Raw genomic sequence first — 22,988 nt, 5'->3', positions numbered from 1 at the left:
TTTTGCTTGGTGTTATTTGGTCTTGTTTCTGTCTTTTTGCAGATGTACCAGCCTCATTTTTGTTTTGTCTGGTGCTTGCCATGTTGTTGTTTTCTTTTTCTTGGTTATTCTTATTTCTTATATTTAGTCTCTTAGGTTTAGATTTGATATTCTTAGGTTTTTAATCTCTTTTCTTCCAAGATTTAGTAGAAATTTTCTTTTTAAGCCCTTTTCTTTTCCTCAGTTATCTGTCACAATCTTGAATATTCCTTTTTTAGTTTATTTATCTCTTTAATATTGGCTAGATGGTTATTTTTGATTTTTTTTTCTCCTTCTTTTATCTTTTACCTATGTCAGTTTGAAAATTCTTTCCTTTTTTCTTTTACTTTTCTCACTTTCACTGTCTCAATGAAGGAGGGGAACATTTAGTCCAACAACATTTCCTTCCCTTAGATCTCTCTCAGATTAGTCAATTTCTTTCACAAGTTTTAATTTTTCAGCGCTGACAAAAAAAAAAAAAAAAAAAAATTCTTAGTAGTTTTTCCTCTCCTCTCACAAGCCCAATCGCAGCCCCAATTGAGGAGAGCAACACTTTATAGAGTTATTTTCCCTTATTTTGACCAACTTGAAGTAACTGTCTTCTGTTTTTTTCTCAGCGTCTCTCAATTGCCTCGATGTCCTGTTGCTTCGGTTTTTTTTTTAAAGTTTAAAGTTCCGTTGATCCTTTTCTCTGTCTCCTCTCTCACAAGCCCAATCGCAGCTTTGTCAGAGGAAAGCAATATTCATTTCAGAATTTCTTTTATTTTAATAAGCTGATATTTATTTGTTTTCAGTGCTTTGGCACTTAATTATTGAGAGAAAATGCCAGTATTCCTCTCTCTATCAGTTTTCTTTTTTCAATCCCCTGAGAATGCTGTATGTCTTTTTCAAATTAAATCTTCATAAGCCTTCTTTCACTCTCTCAGCATTCAAATCAGCATTAATATAATTACGTATTTCTTTTAACTTTTTCCAAATCTTCCCTTAATATCAGCAGCAATATAAATTATTTGCGTTTATAGAAATTATTATCTGTTATCTGTCCCAATGTTGAACCATTGCTGAGGAAAAATGAACAAGAAAACTGGCTTCAGGTAAAGGACCAGTTTTATCTCAGGGCTCCAACTCAGCGCTGACTAGAAAGGGCTGCCTTAAACTGTCATAGTTTAGATAATCAACTGTCAACTGTCTCACATTGGGATCGTACTTTTTTTTTAAAAACGTTAATCAGTTTTATTTCTTGAAACAGTTCTCTTCTCTACCGTGCCGTATCTATACCTCTAAAAGCTAGTAATATTCAATGCCTTTAAGGTTTTAATTTATCTTCGGCAGGAGAGGGCTGTATTAAATCATCTCATCTGACAGCGATTTCACTTCAAGATCCGTTTCTCTTTAGCTGTTAGTCAGTTCAAGTTTTTAACAGCTATTTCTTACCTCCGTGCTGCCTTAATACAGAGATAATCCGTCTCTTTTCTTTTCAAATCTTACTTTAATAACAGCGTTGTTATCCGATTGTTTCTATTTGATAGATTTCTTTTCTGTCAGTTATCTGCCGCGTCAATCCAGCGCTGAGAGAAAAACCGGCAATCTTTCTTTCAGTTTTCCTCTCTCAGGATCTATCTCGATTTTATCGGAGGAACTCAATATTAGTCTGCAATAGTTTTAAGTTTAATTTAAACTTGTTTTTTATCTCAAAATCAGCAATAAGAGAATTATAATTTTAAAATTTTGCCCAGATATAGAGGAGCGTCGTGATCACACCTCCATCCTGTGTTCGCGTTAAGCCACGCCCCCTCCATTCTGACAATTAAATTTACTTTTGGAACTGAACTTGGAGTTGTGTGTATTGATTCTGGTTTTTGTTTGTTTTACTCATATTAATGAAGTGTCTGCAAGGTAACTCCATACTGGGTCAAATTTTAACTGTACCCACTAGGGGCACTGAGGAGTCCTGCTGGAAGGCTTTAGGGCCGGTTACAACCTTAAGCTACCAGTTTGGGGTACATAGGGACTAGACTAAGGTTACTTTTTGAAACATAACCCAAACCTAAACAGAAAACCTAACTTGCAAGCCCAATCTCCTACCCTCAGGTCACCTCTTTACACAGTAAACCCACAGTAAGAGCAGGTGCTACTATAGGACTGTTGAGGGTTTTCCAATTCATATCAGAGCGATGACTGACCAGTCAAGTCAGGACCTTATTTCAAGAACAAAATGGCATTACCTAGATTGTAAAGAGGTGTCAGCCTACAATAGGTCAGAGTGATGATCCATCTAGCCCAGAATCCTGTCCTAGCAGTGGCCAGTCTGGGGCACTTGAAACTACCCAGATACTAACAGAAAAAAAGATCTAAATAGACTTATATCTGGGAGTGAGCAATTGAGCTAATCTATTTGCTAATGGACCTCATCTCTAGAATCTATTCCAATCCTTTAACTCATTCTACTGGCCCTGAGCTCAGTATCTATCAAAAAATTTCATGGATTACAACTGAACAAAATATTCTTACATATCTTAAATATGCTACTAGTTTCATAACACTAGCACTAAATTTAAAGCATGCATAACCATGTTGCATGTCACACATTTTATAAACCCCAGTGATATCCCCCCTCAGTTTGTTTCTTCATTAGGCTAAAGAAATCTAATTTGTTTAGTCTTTCTTCAGTCATCCCCTTAATCTTGTTACCTGTTCTTGAGCAGAAGATTGAAGAAAGTTACAGACTTCATGCAGTACATTTTCATTCTTCTCCAAGAGTATGTCAAAGTAATTTACTATTAGTTTACGTATTGTGGAAAATTCACCAGAGCTTAACTGTTCTGGAGTAATTCTCTCTGTTGAAAAAGTCAGAAAATTTAAGTATTAGCAATGACACTTCATGGAACAGACTGTGAAATGTTCTAAATGGCTACACACAAGAAAAGCAGAAAAATAAATGGGCAGAAGAACATGAATAAAAGAGGAAGACTGCCTATTTTTTTCAGTCACTAGCACAATATTCAGTGTAAAACCATAAGTACTGGGTCTACCGTATCACTACCATCCAAATATGGCAACAGCAGCTTAAGACAATAGCTTAAGAACTTGGAAAAAAATTCCTACTTGTCCTTCATATTTATTTCCAAATCAGAAAGAACACAAATGTGGAAACAAGTTCCAAAGCCATATTTATGTAGGTAAAAATAGCTTAATCAGTTGTCTTAAACTGTCCTCCCTCGATGTGGCTTAAAGTCTGTACATGACTTGCAGCTTCATTATGAAGAGGTGTTCGAGGATAGAGAAGGGGAAGAAAACAAGCTGATTTTCAAGTCTACATGCAAAAAAAAAAAAAAAGGCCTATACCTAATTTTATACTCATTTTTTGCAATAAAACCCAGTGCATGTGGATATTCTCCCTTTGAAAATGAGTACACATTAGAAGCATCTGCAAACTCTGATGCTGACAGTTTACAAAAGCTCTCTATCTCCAAAAGACTACCGTGTTTTCCCGAAAATAAGACCTACCTCGAAAATAAGCCCTAACATGATTTTTAGGGTAGGTCTTAATATAAGCCCTAGTCCCCGGAAGCCTAACCCGAATGTTCCTGGATTCACCAGCAGCAGTGCTCCCCCCCCCCCCGCCCAACCCCCGCTGAACTCCCATCTTTCCATCTCTCCCTCCCGACCGAACCCCATTCACTCTCCAACCACAAGACCTACAAAGAGCAGCGCATTCAGCACTCTAAACAGGCTGCTTCGCGGCCTTCTCCCGCCAGAGCATTCCCTCTACCGAATCATTGATGTCATCAGTAACGCGACGCACGGAAGGCACTGGTGGGAGAAGGCCGCAAAGCAACCTGTTTAGAATGCCGACAACACTGCTCTTTGAAGGAAGGTATGTAGGTCTTGCGGTCGACGGGGTTTGGAAGGGAGGAAGAGATGGAAGGATGGGAGGATTAGCAGGGTTCAGCTGCGTGAGGGATGGGAGGGAGGGATAGAAGCTGTGAAAGGGTTCTGCTGCACAAGGGATGGAAGGGATAGAAAGATGCTATGCAGTGTAAGGGTTCTGCTACACAGGGGGATGGGCGGGATAGAAAGATGCTGCAGAGGAAAGGCACAAGGGGATGGGTGAGAGGGGAGGAAAGATGGTGCACATGTGGAGGAGAGAAAGGAAAGAGGAAGAATTGGGGTGAAGGAGAGGAAGGGAGAGATGATCATGTACATGAAAAAAAAATAAGCCCTATCCCGAAAATAAGCCCTAGTGCATTTTTTGGGCCCAAAATGAATATAAGACACTGTCTTATTTTCTGTAATGGCGCTTAGGAATAGGCGGTTAATAAATCTTTAAATAAATAAAACAAATAAATATAGACTCAAAGAACCTAAGTACATTGTTTCACATTGATCTTTCTTCCACCTATTTATTTGACACTGAAAATATTAATAAATCCTACCAAAATTACAAATATATGCTGCTTTAGTACAACTAAGAATACTACTACACCAGTCATGGGAGTTCTTACCAACTAGGAAAAGCTGGTTTTTAGGGCAGTATCCAAGCTTGGAACATGCATGTTCGGGTCTGGCCTCTTCTACTAGTATTCTAAGGATCGCATCGGTATATAAGAATGCAATGGACATGCACACCTCTAACGAAGATCTTGGTAAAAAGTTACATACATATTCCAATTCCTGTTTTATGCGTTCCTGAAGTACAAAATAAGACAAAAAGCATGATAACTGCACAAACTGAATCCACTATTTCTCGCCCCATTCCACTTAACCAGTCATTTATCACAAAGCACAGTTACTTACCGTTAACAGGTGTTATCCAAGGACAGCAGGCAGATATTCTCACATATGGACGTCATCCACAGAGCCCCAGCACGGAAGGTCCCAAGTGCATCGCCACTTGAAGAACTTTAGAAAGTTTGCAACCGACCACACATACATGAGTGCCTTCCCGCCCGACATAGGTGTACGGTTCCTCAGTTCAGTTAACCAGCTAAGAAGCCAACCAGGGGAGATGGGTTGATTATGAGAATATCTGCCTCCTGTCCCTGGATAACACTTGTTAAAGTATGTAACTGTGCTTTATCCCAGGACATCCTCTTCAGACACTTTGTGATTTTGATAAATTCAAAAAGATCAATACACTATCTCAGTGGATTAACAGTTATAATTTGTTATATATGGGATGTCAGATTGACCTTATGAGTTTACTAACTCATCGGGTCTGTCAATTCTTCATTCATCCCTATTTACTAGAGTCTTCATCTTATTATCTTATTTCATTTGCAAGATTAGTTATAAATAATTTAAATAACTTAGCTTTTAAGCAGTACTATTTCATTATTCAATTGTATTTTTCCAGCACTTCAATTACATACCTATATTATAATAAAATAATCAATTTCTTTCCTCAGAGTAGGATTACAGTTCCTAAAACACTATCTTCAAAGTTTAGTAGAGTTCAACATATTAATGCAACAATACTTTAATTTTGGATCATACTTATACTCTAAAACAGTGTTTCTCAACACACAGTACGCGAGCCGCTTGTTGGGAATACACGGTAGTGCTGCCCGATTCAATTGAATGGATCTGCTCCCCCTCTCCCCCAGTCAGTAGCAGGCAGCATGTGGGAATTGCTGCCAATACCGCAACGCGATTTAATGATGATTCGCCTCACCTCTGACTCCAACCTAAAGTAGCAGTGGTAAACAGGTTGCTCCTGGCCTGCCCGCTGGGGCCTTCCCTCTGCTGCGTCGCCGACATCACTGATGACGCAGCAGAAGGAAGTCCTTGTGGGCAGGCCAGGACCAGCCTGTTTACCAATGCTACTTTAGGTTGGAGTCGGAGGCGAGTTGAATCGTCATCGAATCAGGGGCAGGGGGAGGTTAGCAAATCATTATTGAATCTCATCATGGTATCGGCAGTTGAACTCATGGAGGGACAGAGAGAGATGTTGATTGGGGGAGGGAATGAAAACTGGATGAGAGGAAGCGTGCAGGAAGCAGAGAGAAAGAGATGGACTGGTGAAAAGGAGGGAGAAAAGTTGAAAGTGGCAGTAGAGGGAGTGGGAGAGATGCACCCTGGATCTCTCTTTCCCCACTCCCTTTGCAGCAGGGGAGGTAATGAAAGAGAGATAGAGAGAGAGAGGGAGACATGTTGCCAATGGGGACAGAGAAGAGAGGAAGAAAAGTTGGACTCATGGAGGGACAGAAAGAAATGTTTGTTGGGGAATAGAATGAGGTCTGGAGGAGAGGAAACATGCAGGAAGCAAAAAGAAAGAAATATTGGATGCACAGTCAGAAGGAAGTGCAACCAGAGACTCATGAAATCAAAAGACAATTAATGTAGGAAAAATGAGTTTATTTTCAATTTAGTGATCAAAATATGTCAAACAATACAGAGCATCTGCGAAAGTGCAGAATACAAGCAATAATATGGAAGAAAACTTGAACAGTACTGCAGAATACCATCCATCAATCAAGATTGGCTAGAATCAACATAGTACTCTTCTAAACATTGGCCTCCATGTAAATGATGAACATAAACTGTAAGGGCACCGTACAGATGCTCTGTATTGTTTCTTGTTGCCTGATTGCCTTTGATTCCTTAATAAACATGATTCCAAAAAAAAAGTCAGTTTTGAGAATATATCTGCTGTCTATATTTTACACTATATTTGTCTATTTTTCTATAGTTGTTATTGAAATGACTTTGCATATTTTAAAGTCATCTGCCTTGACCTCTTTGACCCCCCCCAATATAAATAATCGACATTTTCTCTGTGAACACAGTGTGCTTTTGGGGGGGAGGGTTATTTTGTGGTTACTAGTGCTGCCCGATTCAGCCTACTGAATTGGTTTTTTCGATTCAATTCGATTTTCCTGCCCAATTGGGTGTTTTTTTCAAACATGCTGGTGGGTTTATTTTATAGCCTCTTCACCCCCTTTGCCTTCTCCTAACCACACTGGCGCTGTGGTGTAAACAAAATAAATCAGCAAAAAACACTTTTCCTCTCTCTCTTAAATCCTAGCCCACGTTTGCGGTCTAACACCTGCTCTGGCAGGATACACGTTTCAAATCTGACATATTGTAATCACAAAATGGAAAATAAAATTAGTTTTTCTACCTTTTGTTGTCTGGTCATTATTCAAATCTTGTTGGTCCCAGGCTCTGGTTGTCTTCTGATAACTTGCTTGCCAGGGTCTCCTTCTTTTTTCTTTCTCCCTGCTAACCATCCATCTTTCATCTCAGTCCTCCCCTTCCGTTTCCCTTCCCTCCTCCGGAGGTCTGGCATCTTTCTTTTTTTTCATCTCCATCCACAGATACACCTTTTCTTAACTACCATTTCATCAAGCATCTCTCCCTCCTTCCCCACCACCCCAGGGTCCATCATCTCTACTTTTCTTTTCCCAACTACCCTCCTATCCAGTATCTCTATCCTTCCCCTCCACACCATCCCTTGTGTCCAACTTCTCTCCCTTTCTTTTCCTTCCCTCCCTAAATCCCATTGTCCAACATCTCTCTCCCTCTCCTCTATTTTTAGACCCATTATTTCTTCCCCCCAAAGTCTGGCATATGCACGTCTCTTTGAACCCCCATTCCCTCCCTCCATGTACTTCTACACCAGGGCCCCCCTCCCTTGAAGGTCTGTCCCCCCTGAAGGCCTGCACCTCCCCCTTGAAGGCCTGCCTGTTCCCCCTGAAGGCCTATGCCACCATCCCTGGCCTGTCCCCCTTTTGAAGGCCTTTCCCCCCCTTAAAGGTCTGCACCCCCCCTTAAAGGCCTGCACCCCCCAAGGCCTGTCCCACCCCCTGAAGGATTGCCCCCCGAAGGCCTGCCTGTCCCCCCTGAAGGCCTATGCCACCATCCCTTGCCTGTCCCCCCCCTAAAGGCCTGTTATCCCCTTGAAGGCCTGCACCTCCCAAGGTCTGTCCCACCCCCTGAAGGACTGCCTCCCCGAAGGCCTGCCTGCCCCCCTGAAGGCCTATGCCACCATCCTTGGCCTGTCCCCCCGCTAAAGGCCTGTTATCCCCTTGAAGGCCTGCACCCCACAAGGCCTGTCCCACCCCCTGAAGGACTGTCCCCCCAAAAGATTGCGCACTCCCTCCCCAACCCCACCCCACACCCGGGAAGGCCTCCGTGTTGCTCCTGGCCTCCCTGAACCGTTTACCTTACTGCTGGAGCCTGTAGCCAAAGATCGCGGTTACAGCGTCTTTGTGCTCCTCCTCTGACGTCAGAGGCAGGATCGCAGTGGAGGAAACAGCTCAGAGCACAAAGACGCTGTAACCACGATCTTCGGCTGCAGGCTCCAGCAATAAGGTAAATGGTTCGGGGAGGCCAGGAGCAACATGGAGGCCTTCCCCGGGGGAGGGGGGTGCGCAGTCTTGGGGGGAGCAGTGCTTCGGGTAGGCCAGGAGGGAAGCTGGACTGCAGCACTTCCCGACTGACCCTCCCTCCTCGCCCTCTAAAACAGGTGCGGCAGCAGCCAGCCAGCAAGAGCAGTGCTGCCACTCCTGCTTTAGGGGGGCGAGGGGAAGGGTCCGAATCGGGAAGCTGATTTTTTAAAAAAAATTTAAATCGATTCGAATCGATTCACCTGAGTGAATCGGTGAACTGATTCGAATCATGAATCGGGCAGCACTAGTGGTTACTATTATGTATTAATAAAATTACCGTATTTGCCGGCGTATAAGACGACTGGGCGTATAAGACGACCCCCCAACTTTTAGTTAAAATATAGAGTTTTGTTATATACTCGCCGTATAAGACTACCCCTTCTTCCGCACACCTTCTCTACCGCCCCGGGTGCAGCACAGCCGGCCAGGTCCCCTTACTTTTGTGGCACTTCCCCGACCGACCGATAACAGCCCGGGTCCGACAAACCTCCCTGCCCTTAACCGCAAATCTAAATTACCTTCTTACAGCTGCTGTAAGAAAGGTAATTTAGATTCACGGCTACAGGGCAGGGAGGATTGTCGGACCCGGGCTGTTATCGGTCGGTCGGGGAAGTGCCACAAAAGTAAGGGAACCTGGCCGGCTGTGCTGCAACCGGGGCGGGGCGGCCGCCCCTCTCCCTTGGTAGCCACTCGAACCGCGAGGCTACTCTCCTTCTCCTTATCTGCCCTGCCTGCAGCACAGAGCCGAACGGAAGTCTTCCTGACGTCAGCGCTGACGTCGGAGGGAGGGAGAGCTTTGTTTAAGCCCTCCCTCCCCTCCGACGTCAGCGCTGACGTCGGGAAGACTTCCGTTCGGCTCTGTGCTGCAAGCAGAGAAGGTAGGGAGAAGAAGAGCCGCGTACATCCAGAAGACTGAGCATCCAGCCCCGCAGGAGCCCCGCGACCCTCGGAGGCGTCCCCATGGGATCCCCGCGACCCTAGGGGGCGTCCCCACGGATTCCCCGCGACCCTAGGGGCGTCCCCGTGCAGCTCTCTAAACAGTACCCGGCGTATAAGACGACCCCCGACTTTGGGGAGGATTTTAAGGTACTGAAAAGTCGTCTTATACGCCGGCAAATACGGTATATTGTGTGTATAAGGAAAATGGATGGAAGAAATTGCATTACAATTAGTACTATTATTATGGAGGTGTAACTTGAGCAGGGGTACTCAGTTGGTATTTGTTAGGCTTAAGGGGTACTTGGATTGAAGTTGAGAAATACTGCTCAAACCCCCACATCCCACTAAAAACACTAGTTGTATCTCTGGCTCACTATCCAAAGTGCCCAAATAGTTCATACCTTAATTATGTTGTTTTCCAGAAGTTTACCAACTTCTGTCATATATAGCTTACAGACAATACATTCGGGAGACAACTTCATCAGGAGCGTGTTATTCTGTCATGGAAAGTAGAGCATTTAGTGATAGTGCAGACTGACTACAGCAGATAAATGAAAGCAGATTTTAAAAAAAGAATTAGAATTATAGGTAGCAATGAGGGAATAAGTTTAAGGAGGTGGAAACCTGGCAAATGGCTAATATATACAAAGAGAAAATATACAAAAAGGACAAGAGAATGAAAATATCAATCAAATACCTCTTCTGTACATATTCAACCTTCTCAAAGTGTACAGAAAAAAGGCCTCGGTGTTCACAATGCTCAGTTTAATCCAAGCAAGCCTGAAGTAGTCAAATGAGCACACAATCATAGACCAAAAAAACTCCACCATTATTCAAAACACTTTTCTTTTTTTCAACGTGGTCTTCAAATAAGTCTTTTTTTTTTGTATACAACAATGTAGTACATTTGATTGAATACAGAAAAATATTAGAGATTACACCATTTTATACAATTAGTATATAGAACCATAACTTTACTCACCCACCCTTCTATCAATTATTAATAATACAAGACAACTTTATTTATTACATTGATATGAAGAATTAATATCAATTTCTCAATTACAGAGAAGGCCGGATCATCCATAATAGATTTGATAGATTTAACATATGTAACACCAATCTAGTGTTATTAGAAGAACCCCGTTTGGTACATTCTGATGATATAAGGGAGAGCCTTAGCTAAGTGTATAACTTAGCCATCAGTTTACCATCTACATTAATCAAAGAAATAGGCCTGTAATTTGAAACCAACATAGGATCTTTATTTGGCTTCGGCAAAACAATAGTTAAGGATTCTACCATAGTACCTAATATGCAATCTTTAGTTAGTTGAGCCTGATATAGATTTAGCAAATAAGGTAATAGGGTAATTTGAAATGATTTATAAAATTCCACCGTGAAACCATCACCACCTGGAGTGGATCCAACTCTAAGGGACTTCAATGCTGTTTGCAATTCCTTTATCAATATGGGCACTTCGAGACTACCTTTCATATGCTCGGGAATTTTAAGACCCTTAAAAATTCTATACCATCCTTTTCTTTATTTGAATAAAGCTCAGAAGAATGCAAAGTTTTGTAAAAATTCAAATTGTTTTAGAATATTTCCAATTTGTAAATGAGTGTCACCTTTTTCGTCTTTAATCGCAACCAGTGTTCTCCTCAGGGCCTTTTAACCGGGCGCACCGCCCAGCTAATTAAGATGACCGCCCGGCGAATCCTTCTGCTGCCGCCGATGCTCCTTTCTGGGCTGACTCCGCCAAAAATTTTGTTTTGACGCCTGCCTTTTTTGCCAGTATGCTTTACTTGCTTTGGGCCTTCCTCGTTGCCAGGTCCTGCCTACTTTCTGTTTCCGCGAAGGCAGGACCCGGCAGCGAGGAAGGCCCGAAGCAAGTAAAAGCAGTAAGTTGTAAGCTGGGAGGGATGGAAAAGAAATGCTGCTGCTGTATCGAATAGGGGAGGGGGAAGAGAAATATTCTGCTGCTGCACCCATTCTGGGGGGGGGAAGGGAAGAGAAATGTTGCTGCTGCACCCAATTGGGGGGGAGGGGGAAGATAAAAGCTGGTGCACCCAATGGGGAGGGGGGAGGGGGGAGAGGAAGAAAAGTGCTGCATCAGCACCCAATTGGGGAGGGGGAGGGGGGATGAACTGCTGCAGCAGCACCCAATTGGGGAGAGAGAGGGGATAAGGAAGACCAGGTAAGGGAGAGGAGAGGCAAGAGACACCAAGACTATGGGATAGAGGGAAAGGAAAGGATCTACCAGACCATCGAGGGAGGGAGAGATGTCAGCGCATATGGGGGGAGGGGGAGGAGGGAGATGCCAGGGCATGGGGGAGAAAAGGGAAGGAGATAGCGATGCCAGACCATGGGGTGGGGTGGAGTGGGAAGGAAGGAAGGAAAGGAGAAGAGAGAGATACCAGAGAATAGGGGAGGGGGGTGAAGCTGAAATGAATCATGTATAAAGGAGAGAAAGGGCACAGGATATACAGTTTATTGAAGGGACATAGAAAGAGGGAAGATGCCATATGGAACAGAGAAAGGGCAGACAGTGGATGCAAGAGGCAGAGAGAGGGTGGACAGTGGATGGAAGGGGTAGAGAGAGAGAGGGCAGAGGCTGGGTGGAAGGGGCAAAGAGAGGACATATATTGTATGGAAGGGAGTGAGGACAAATGCTGAATAGAAAGAAGAGAGCGAAGAGAAGACGATTAAAGCAGAAATGACAAAAGGTAGAAAAAAAAATTGTTGCTTTACGTAGAATCAAGTAGTATTGTAATTGTATTAATTAAAGTTTATAAATAGGAAATTGAAATAAGGCAGTTTTTTGGGACTAAACCCCTTTCCTCAGGTCAGGACAGGATATCATAACAGCAGGGGTGCCCAAATGGTCGATCGCGATCAACCAGTAGATCGCATAGGCAATGTAAGTCGATTACATTGCCTTTGCAATCTTTCTTCCTGCCTCCCCGAGTCAGGCCAGGCGCATACAAGTGCCAGACTCACAAGACTTCACCTCCAATGTCAATTCCGATGTCGGAGAGGTAGTTCTGAGCCAGCCAATCGCTGCCTGGCTGGCCTGGAATTTCCTCTCCGACATTAGAATTGACATCAGAGGTGAAGTCTTGTGAGTCCGGCGCTTGTACGTGCCTGGCCTAGCTCACGGAAGCAGCAGGGAGAAATCGGCGTTGTGGCTTAGGGGGTAGTGAAAGAATCAGGGAAGTGGAGAAATCGGCACGATGGCTTGGGGGGGCAGGGGGAGAGAGAAAGAAAGACAGGCAGGGGAAGAAAGAGAGAGAAAGAAAGGCAGAAATAAAGAGGGGGTAGGGGGAGAGAGAAACAGGCAGTCAGGGGGATAGAGAAAGAAAGAGAGACAGAAAGAAAAGGGAAGTGGCAGAAAGAAAGAAATATTGGATTTACAGTCAGAAGAAGGAAGTGCAACCAGAGACTCATGAAATCACCAGACAAAAAGGTAGGAAAATGATTTTATTTTCAATTTAGTGATCAAAATGTATCTGTTTTGAGAATTTATATCTGCTGTCTATATTTTGCACTATGGCCCCCTTTTACTAAACCACAATAGCAGTTTTTAGCGCAGGGAATTTGGTGAAAGATCAACCAACCCGTCCCCTCCCCCCTCAAAAATAGTTAATCGACTCTAGAATCAGAAAACTCTTCTGAAACTGGAGAATTCAGAGAAACTACCATCTTGCTAATCCCCCAGAATAACTATGCAGATAGATATTCAAAAAATAAATAAAATGGGTGGGGTCGGGACTAGTCTGGAGGAAAGGAAATTAGCATGCAAGATCTAATTTCTCCTTCCTTGTCTCTCTCCAAACCAGTGCCAATAAATGGGAAGCATCAAAGCAGTTAAGGAAGGAAACTAACAACACAAACTGTAGAATTTGTGCTCTAAAACTTGCATACCACCTAGTCTGAATGTCAAACCAGTAATAGTAAAAGGAATGCAGAGTAGAGAATGACACAGTGACTGTTTCCAGTGGAAAGCCACAGCATGGGGAAAACATTTGGTCATTTGCCTCGGGTTCGGGAACAAGGCTTTTTACTGCCCCATGGGAACAGTACAGTGCCTTGCTCCTGCAGTAAAGGATAACTGCTGCGAATCGCCTCCCTCCCCACCAGCAGCCCTCCTCGCGATTGCAGGTCCAGTAGCCCTCCCCCCTCCATCACAGGTCAAACAGCAAAAAACCCCAAAACCAAACCTGAAACTCTCCTACTGGGTCATCTCCATTACACCTCCCACCCCAGATCTACCAGCCTCTTAGAAGCTTCATCGATGAAGAGGCAACGTCACAGGTCTGCTCCAAGACCTTCCTCCGGCTGAGTCTCTCCTTCCGATGAAACCAGAAGTTACACTGGAAACGTTGAGAGCTATTCATCCACCACTGAAGACTGAATTTCACTTATCTCTGTAAAGATGAAGAGACTGCATTTTCCTGAGCGGACCAGCCCGCCAACATGGCCCACTGAAAGGAGTTCCTCCGTCGTAATGACAACTCAGGGCAGATGGTCAAGAAGTTACACTTAAGCTAAGTAACAAGTTTCAGATAAGACTTTAATCATGGATGCACAGTAATAATACCCCTTCACATATTTATATATAAGAAGAATATTTATAAAATCAAAAGAAAAAATTATAAAATATAAATCTTTTAGAAATTTAATAAATAAACAATTGGATCAATGATAGTCTGCAGTATGGTCACTCACTGAGACTAGTTCTGAAGGTGATACCAGCAGACACTTGAGTTCCACAGTCTATATATTCAGTACATTTTTCAATTTGGCAACAGCCTAAGTTTTAGGAGCAATTGTGTGGCCCACTGAAAGGATCACATATGTGTCCTCACCCAGGGAACCACCTTGATGGTGGCCACTATCAAGCCCAGGACTTGTAGGCCTTTCCAGGCCATTGGTTGAAGCTGCTGGATTAGGGAGTGAATCCAAGATTAAAGCTTCTAGAGCCTGGCTACTAAGAGGAAGACTGCCCTTAGATGTATCAAAGCAGACTCCCAAATATTCCCATGGCTAAGACAGAATCAGAGAGCTTTTTAAAAGATTCACTACCCATCCCAGGCTCTACAGCAGTTTGTCTACCTGGGATGTGGAACACCTGTTCTTCCTCTGGAGACTTCACATAGATCAGCCAATAGATCAGATAAGAATGCACCAGTAAAGAGAGGACTAGCCACCACCATCATCACCTTGGAGAAGGTCCTTGGCACTGTGGCCAATCCGAAGGGTAGGGTTTTGAATGGATAATGGGCTCCCAGGCCCATAAAGTACAAATACTTCTGATGATCTGCGTGGATAAGAATGTGAAGGTTAGCTTTAGTGAGGTTCAAGGATGTGAGAAATACTCCTTGACAAACCTAACAATTGACCTGAGTGTACATAAAGATCACATAAGGCCCTGCAGATCTGATGAAGAGTACTTCTCTTTTTGGGCACTACAAAATAGATGGAATACCTGCCAGAATCTCTTCTTGCAGAACCAGAACTATTACCTCCAAATTCAGCAACCTGTACACTGTCTGATGGAATACAAGATCCCTTTGCAGTATCTGACAGGGAGAAACCAGAAGGCATCTGCAAGGGGCTTGGCGAACCTGGCCTTCAGAAACTACTGATCTTAAGTTATCTGGACCCATTTCCAATAGAAGGGCTTTAAATGTCCTCCAATGAGAACTACTAGGGCCTGGGCCCCAGTACCTTCATTGGAAGACACAGTTGGCCCCTGAGGACCCTGCCCCCCTCACGACCACCCAGCCAACAATCACACAAGGACTGGCCCCAGGGCAAAAATTTAGACCTCCAATTGCCATGAACTATATCCAAGCAATACCTCTTCACCTTAAAAACATCCCATCTGGATTCACCTTGATGAGACTTGTCCTCTGGCAGCTGAGGAGTCCTTGACTTGCCCAGATCCTTAACCAACTTCTCCAAATCCTTGCCAAACAGTTGACCCCTGAAGAGTAACTGGCTGAGGCAAACCTTTGAAGCCACATCCGCCGACTAATCCTGGAGACATAGAAACCAGTGGAGGAGTGGCCTAGTGGTTAAAGCTGCTATCTCAGCACCCCAAGGTTGTGGTTTCAAGCTCAGTGCCACTCCTTGTGACCCTTGGCAAGTCATATAATGCTCCATTGTTCCAGGTACCAAAACTAGATTATGAGCCCACTGGGACAGAGGAAAAATACTTAAGAGTACACACCTAGATTGTGAACCAATTGTTTTGCTATTGCCAGTACTTTAGATCCAGTGCAAAAAATCCAGTAGGATTTACATTCAGAGTAGGACAGAAAAAAAAAAAAGAGAAGTCGAAGTCAGAGTTGAAGATTTGGTGTACTGGCTTCAACAGCCCTGGTTACTACTTTTTTTTGAAAAAGAGACGCTTAGCATGGAAAATACAACAAAAAAAACCCAAAGAGTAGTGGGTGTGGTATATGGGGTGAGCAGTGCGGCAAATCAGCTCACCACCTAACCTACAGTCCTGAGACTAGGCTGCCAAGATCTCACCTACCATCTCCTGGGAGACATATTGGCCGGTCATGGCTGCACAGAACCCTTACAGTCACTCATCACCCATTTGATGGTAGGTATGAAGAGGTAAGGAATCTATGTGGGTGTGCATACAATTCTGTTAATAAAAACAGAAGCCTGACCCCTTCAGACTTCCACCCATCACAGTATTAAGTTTTGTGACAATTCCTTCTATTTCAAGGTCCATGGAAATGACATATATTGTCTATTTGAAATTCTATTTAACATGCATTACATACAAGTAAGACATTGGATTAGTAACATCCACCCTAATTCAAAAGAAATTCTAATAATATCAACTCAGAGCAAAGAAGCACAATCATTACCATCCACACAGCAGGGCTAGGAACATAGATTTTAAACCTAGTCCTAGGAATAGGGAGGAAGACTATTGCTCCAATGTCCACCAGGGGAGCCATAGAGAAGCCCAAGTGAGAGCAAGCTCAGCTAGAGCAGGGCATGGTTTCCCCCTTGAAAAGCCAGTAGATGTTAGCAAGCTACTAGGCAGTTTAGGGAGGAAGCTCAGGTCTTTCCCTAAAGAAGAGCTTCCCAGCTCAAGCATGGGTAATATCTGTGACCCCATGGAAGTGGAAAGGCTGGACCCACTTCAGAGTTGCTGAAAGCAGACCAGGAGATACCAATGGAGCTGCAAGGAGAGCTGGTCCCCGAGGGCTTGGAAGTGGCTTCTGAGCTGATGGAAGTAGGCTTGGCAACCCTTTTCAAGGACTGAGCAAAGAACTGTGAGTTTTGTTTTTTGGTTTGCTATTTTGGCTGAGGTGGTTTTATTTTCCAACCAGTTTCATGGACTACCTGAACTGTGAGATTGTTTGTTTTTCTATTTGTGTTCTCTGCACATTTTGTTAAGAAGCTGAGAATGCCTTTTTGAGTGGGGAGAAGTTTGCCAACAACTGGGAGGGATTTTGAAAGCTGTTTTTGTGCTTTTGCAGACAAACTTGAGGCACTCCCCTAGACCCAGCAGTGCTATAAAATAAGCTGGAGGCTTGTGTTTTTGCAGAGACTGATTGAATGTTGGTGTAGCATCGCAGAGAACTGAACTCACTTGGAACCTGCTAGGAGCAGGCTCTGATAGCCTTATTGCAAGAAGCTCGGTAGTGAATAAAACCAGAGAAGATTATTGGCAGTTGTGAGGAGAAATCCTGAACTCTCCCAGAGTTTTTTCCCTTTGAAGTTTTTCTTTTGTGTTTTAAAAGTTACATTGATTTTTGGATTTTGCCATTCTGACAATTAAATTTACTTTTGGAACTGAACTTGGAGTTGTGTGTATTGATTCTGGTTTTTGTTTGTTTTACTCATATTAATGCAGTGTCTTCAAGGTAACTCCATACTGGGTCAAATTTTAACTGTACCCACTAGGGGCACTGAGGAGTCCTGCTGGAAGGCTTTAGGGCCGGTTACAACCTTAAGCTACCAGTTTGGGGTACATAGGGACTAGACTAAGGTTACTTTTTGAAACATAACCCAAACCTAAACAGAAAACCTAACTTGCAAGCCCAATCTCCTACCCTCAGGTCACCTCTTTACACAGTAAACCCACAGTAAGAGCAGGTGCTACTATAGGACTGTTGAGGGTTTTCCAATTCATATCAGAGCGATGACTGACCAGTCAAATCAGGACCTTATTTCAAGAACAAAATGGCATTACCTAGATTGTAAAGAGGTGTCAGCCTACAATAGGTCAGAGTGATGATCCATCTAGCCCAGAATCCTGTCCTAGCAGTGGCCAGTCTGGGGCACTTGAAACTACCCAGATACTAACAGAAAAAAAGATCTAAATAGACTTATATCTGGGAGTGAGCAATTGAGCTAATCTATTTGCCAATGGACCTCATCTCTAGAATCTATTCCAATCCTTTAACTCATTCTACTAGCCCTGAGTTCAGTATCTATCAAGAAATTTCATGGATTACAACTGAACAAAATATTCTTACATTATCTGCCGTCTATTTCTATGTTTTATGTTTCTATCTTAAATATGCTACTAGTTTCATAACACTAGCACTAGGGCGTGGCTTAACGCGAGCACAGGATGGAGGTGTGATCGAAACGCTCCTCTTCAAATAGGCAATGATTAAAAAATAATTTATCCTCTTACTGCTGAAATCGAGTAAAAAACAAGTCTAATGGAAACTTGAAATTGTGGCAATTGATGTTGACTTTCTCGGCCGAAATCGGGGCAGATCTTGAGAGGAGAGAGCCGAAGTGAGTTTACCGGTTTTATCTCTCTCAGAGTTGGATCGGCGCAGCATCGGGACTAACAACTGACAGAAAAAAAATCTATTAACGGAAAAAATCTACAGTGTATTGAGAGTAACTGGCAGCGAGGAGAGTTGGAGAGCTGACAGATTGAATTTTTCCCTCTTCGAAGCTGTGAGAAGACCAGAGAGAGTGAAATTAAAGAAAAAGATTCCCGGTTTTTTCAGCGCTGAAACGGCAAGGCATCGGGGGTGAGTGACTGACAGAGCTGAAGGAGTTGATGTGAAAGAGATTTGTGCTGCCGTGGTTGAATCTAAGGGAAAAGACTAAAAGATTGCATGTTATCCTCCTACACCGAGGCTGATAGCGGGCTTGTGGGAGGAAAAACAGAGATAAAGATTACTGACATTTTTTTCTTCAGTGCTGGAACGGCGAGGCACTAGAAAAAGATAGCTGACACTGAAGAGAAGAGGGGCTAAGGAAAGATAAATTGTTGATTTTACCGATCTATCTTTGTGCTGATGTGGAGAAACAGTGAAGGAAGGCTGATAAATATTTGAATTGGCAAACGGAATAAAAGGGAAGTTTCAATGCAGTATTGGGATTAGCACTGTTAAAGCTGTAATTGTAAGGAGAGTTGTTTAAAGGGAAAAAAAAAAAAAAAAAAAACTAACTAATGTTGAAAAAAGTAAATGAGTGATTGACTCCTGATGTGTGGATGTTGTCAGTAGAATTCTTGAATGTGGCGGTTTGAGGCAGCCATTTCCAGTTTGGTGAAGAGACGGAGCCCTGAGTGATTAACTGATCTTTCGCCTGAGGCCAGTCTTATTGCTTGTTTTCCCTCAGTGCTGGATCGGCATTGAGGTGGATGACAGAAAAAAAAAAAAAAAGGAGGATTCATTCATCAACGGAGACAATTTGATGGTGCTACTGATATTAATGGAAGACTTGAAAGGAAAGAGACAAGCGGCGTGATATTGGAGTGTGTGAACAAACCAGAGGAAACAGAAAAAACTGCTGATATTGAAAAAAGCTGAAGGGAAGATAATTCTTATTGGCTTTTCTCTGGACTGATACAAAGAGGCAGTGAGGGCAGGCTGATAAAAGAAAAATTGAATTGGCCAAAGGAGAAAAAAGGAAAGTTTCAATACTGTTCTAAAACTAGTGCTGTAAAAGCTATAACTGTGTAAAAACTGAAACAAGTCAGATTACTGTGAATTGTGATTAAAAGAGACTATACAGTCTCCTAAAAAATATAAAGAAAGTAAAAACAAAGAAAAAGAAAATAACAACATGGCAAGTACCAGACAAAGCAAAAATGAGACTGGCACGTCAGCAAAAAGACAAAAACAAGATCAAATAACACCAAGCAAGATCCCACTTCCAGCTGAAGAACATGACATATTGAGTAAAGCAGAAGTTATGGAAGAACTAAGACAAATTAAGCAGATGCTTAAAGAAACAGTAACCAATATGTCTGAAATGAAAGAAGAAATATTAAACATTCACAGACAAATGGAAAGTAATAACAAAAGAACAACTGAACTAGAATCTAAAATGGAGGTTATAGAAAGCGAAACAAACAGATGTAAAAATGATAGTCTGGAATTAAACAAATTGAAAGATCAACTGGAAGACTATGAGAATAGAGGAAGAAGGAAAAACATTAAACTTTTTGGAATACAAGAAAACTTAGAGGGGAAAAATACTATTCTTTTTCTAGAAAATTTAATTCCAAAAATAATACAACTGGACTTGAAACAACCTCTAGAAATAGAAAGGGCACATAGGATCCCAATTAAAAATACAGAAAACAAAGGCAGGCCAAGACCAATAATTTTCAAAATGCTTAGATACCAACAAGCATTAGAAATATTAAATGCTGCAAAGAAAGACAAAAATCTAAATTATAAAGGATCTAGAATATGGTTCCTACCGGACTTTGCCAAAAATACAGCAAACAAAAGAAAGAGACTATTAGACATGAGACCTCTACTAAAAGAAAAAGGTTTTAAATATGGTCTATATTATCCGGCGAAAATGAGAGTGTCATCTGGAGATAAATCCTTATATTTCGAGGATCCAGAAAAACTGAAAGCTTTTCTTTCTAAACCAGAACCTATGATATTTTAATATAAAATTTTAAGATGGGTTTTGATGACTTTATGAAATAATTATAAAAGTATGAAATATTGAAATATCTGAAGAAAGAAAAAAATGTAAAGACACATTAATGAAATGATATGAAAATATGAATCAGATATTAAAGGTTAATATAAATAAATAGAAGGGGAATTTGATTGAATATTAAATGCCTAGAGGGGAGGAGAATGTTTGGATTACAGTTCCAATGTGTATCCTTAAGCAGCTATTGTACTGGGTGGGAAAGGGAGGGAAAAAGAAAATATTTACTAGAATGATTAAGGAAAAAATATACAAGGGATTAGATATTTTAGGGGTAAATATGTGTGTCGTGAAAAACATTTTTTGGATTCTAAAAATGAAAGAAGAGGAAAGAAAGATTATAATGAGAAATATTAAAATGTATAATGTCTTTTAAAATATATTCTATTAATGTCAATGGCCTAAATCACGTAATCAAAAGGAAAAAAGTATTAACATTTCTAAAAAAGCAAAATGCGGATATTTATTGTCTACAGGAGACCCATCTTAGTATAAAGGAATCACAGAAACTATCGGGAGGGTGGGTAAAGGAATGTTTTTTTGCTCCAGCAGAGGGTAAAAAAGCAGGGGTAGCAATACTTATAAACAAAAAATGTATGGCCAAGATTAAGGTAAAAAATTCAGATCCACATGGAAGATGGATACATATTGATATAGGTATGGGAAATGATACCCTGACGTTGTTCAATATATATGCCCCTAATTCGAATCAATCAGAATTTTTTTAAAAATTACAGAATATGTTATTACCACTGGCTGCTTCTAATTTAGTAGTGGCTGGAGATTTTAATGCTGTAATGGATCCATTATTGGATAAAAAACCAGGTAAAAATATAAAATCTTTAGGTTTAGATAATTTGGTTCAATCATGTGATTTGAAAGATATGGCGTATTCTTCATTTTAATGATCAGGAATTTTCATTTTGTTCACAGGTTCATAAATCATTTTCAAGAATAGATTATATTTTTGTTTCAACAAATAAAGTGCAACAGGTGGTTAAAGCTTCCATAGATCCTATTATTATTTCGGATCATGCGGGAGTATGGATAGAATTACAATTAGATCAATTAGAGAATGGTAGACCTCTTTGGAGATTTGATAATGCATTGCTTGTGGATGACAAATTTTTGGAAAATTTTAAAACACAAATTAACGATTTCTTTCAAATAAATTTAGTGGAGGATACATCTATAGAGAACGTATGGGATGCATTTAAAGCAACTATGAGGGGTAATATTATATCATATTCAGCTTTTATTAGGAAACAGATTAAAATACAATATATAGAATTAGAAAAAGAAATAAAAATATTAGAAACTAAATTGGTAAGTAAATGGGAATATGAAGTTTTGCAAGCTCTTTTGAAAGCAAAAGGTAAATATAATGAATTAACTTCAAAAATGATAAGAAGAGATTTGTTTTCCAAACAAACAGTGTATTATGGAAATTCTAATAAGGCGGGGAGATTATTGGCAAATTATCTTAAAGCAAAAAAAAGAAGAACTAATATTAATGGAATAAAAGACGATAATGGGATAATAACAAATCAAACAAATATAATATTAAAACAATTTTTAAAATTTTATAAGGACCTGTATTCTTCCGAGCCTTATTTGGAGAGACAAAAAGATGGAAAAAAATTTTTAGATTTAATTAATGGACCTAAGGTTCCTGATCATATAAAACGGAGTTTAGAATGAACCTATATCATTAAAAGAATTAGAAACAGCATTGAGATCTCTTAGAGTTGGATCCGCTCCAGGTGGTGATGGTTATACAGTAGAATTTTATAAAACATTTCAAAATATCCTTTCCCCACATCTACTAAATTTATATCAGACACAACTTATAAAAGGTAATATTAAAGGTACTATGGCTGAATCAATAATAATTGTTTTACCTAAGCCAAATAAAGATCCTACTTTGGTTTCGGACTACAGGCCTATATCTTTGATAAATGTTGATAATAAACTTTTGGCAAAAATTTTGGCTCTGAGATTAGCCAAAGCTCTCCCACATATTATAGACATGCATCAAACGGGTTTCGTTACTAAAAGACATTCTTCTAATAACTCTAGACTATTATTTCACATGCTAAACTTATCAAAAAAAATGGATGAACCGGCTTTTACAGTTTCATTAGATGCTGAAAAAGCATTTGATAGGGTAGAATGGAATTTTATGTATCAGGCTTTAGAATGGTTTGGTATAGGTTCCGGATTTATACAAATGGTAAAAACATTGTATAGCTTCCCGATTGCAAGACTAAATATTAATAATAAGATATCTGATGGTTTTCAATTGCAGAGGGGAGTTAGACAAGGCTGTCCTTTATCTCCTTTGATATTTGATGTTGTATTAGAACCCTTATTGTTAGCAATACAGCAAACAAGGGAGATACAAGGTATTCCATATTCAGATATGGAATATAAAATTTCGGCTTATGCTGATGATATTTTACTTTATTTGAGAAATCCAGAGTCAACCTTATCTTCTTTATTGGAATTAATTGATAAGTTTGGTAAATTCTCAGGTTATAAAATTAATTGGAATAAATCTGAAATTATACCCTTGAATGTTCATTGTGTAAAAGGATTATTTGATACTTTTCCATTCATATGGAAAGAAGAAGGATTTAAATATCTTGGCATTCAAGTTAAAAAAACAATTGA

General features: G+C 41.0%; 1 protein-coding gene across 5 annotated transcripts in view; it reads right to left on the bottom strand.

Moving 5' to 3' along the window:
* The window catches only part of LOC117360021 (prosaposin-like), a 160,229-nt gene that overhangs the window by 39,459 nt on the left and 97,782 nt on the right, over positions 1 to 22,988 (bottom strand). For 3 of the 5 annotated variants that reach the window (XM_033943565.1, XM_033943567.1, XM_033943566.1), the window contains 3 exons: positions 9,752 to 9,847; positions 4,524 to 4,707; positions 2,710 to 2,855 (listed from right to left, as the gene is read on the bottom strand). In XM_033943565.1, the coding sequence (XP_033799456.1) occupies positions 2,710 to 2,855; positions 4,524 to 4,707; positions 9,752 to 9,847 (426 nt within the window). The remainder of the gene's footprint in view (positions 1 to 2,709; positions 2,856 to 4,523; positions 4,708 to 9,751; positions 9,848 to 22,988) is intronic. The other 2 variants (XM_033943569.1, XM_033943570.1) reach the window with 1 other exon arrangement.

Source organism: Geotrypetes seraphini, chromosome 4 (assembly GCF_902459505.1).
Source record: "Geotrypetes seraphini chromosome 4, aGeoSer1.1, whole genome shotgun sequence".
Taxonomy (NCBI): domain Eukaryota; kingdom Metazoa; phylum Chordata; class Amphibia; order Gymnophiona; family Dermophiidae; genus Geotrypetes; species Geotrypetes seraphini.
This window is presented reverse-complemented; position numbering and strand designations above follow the sequence as displayed.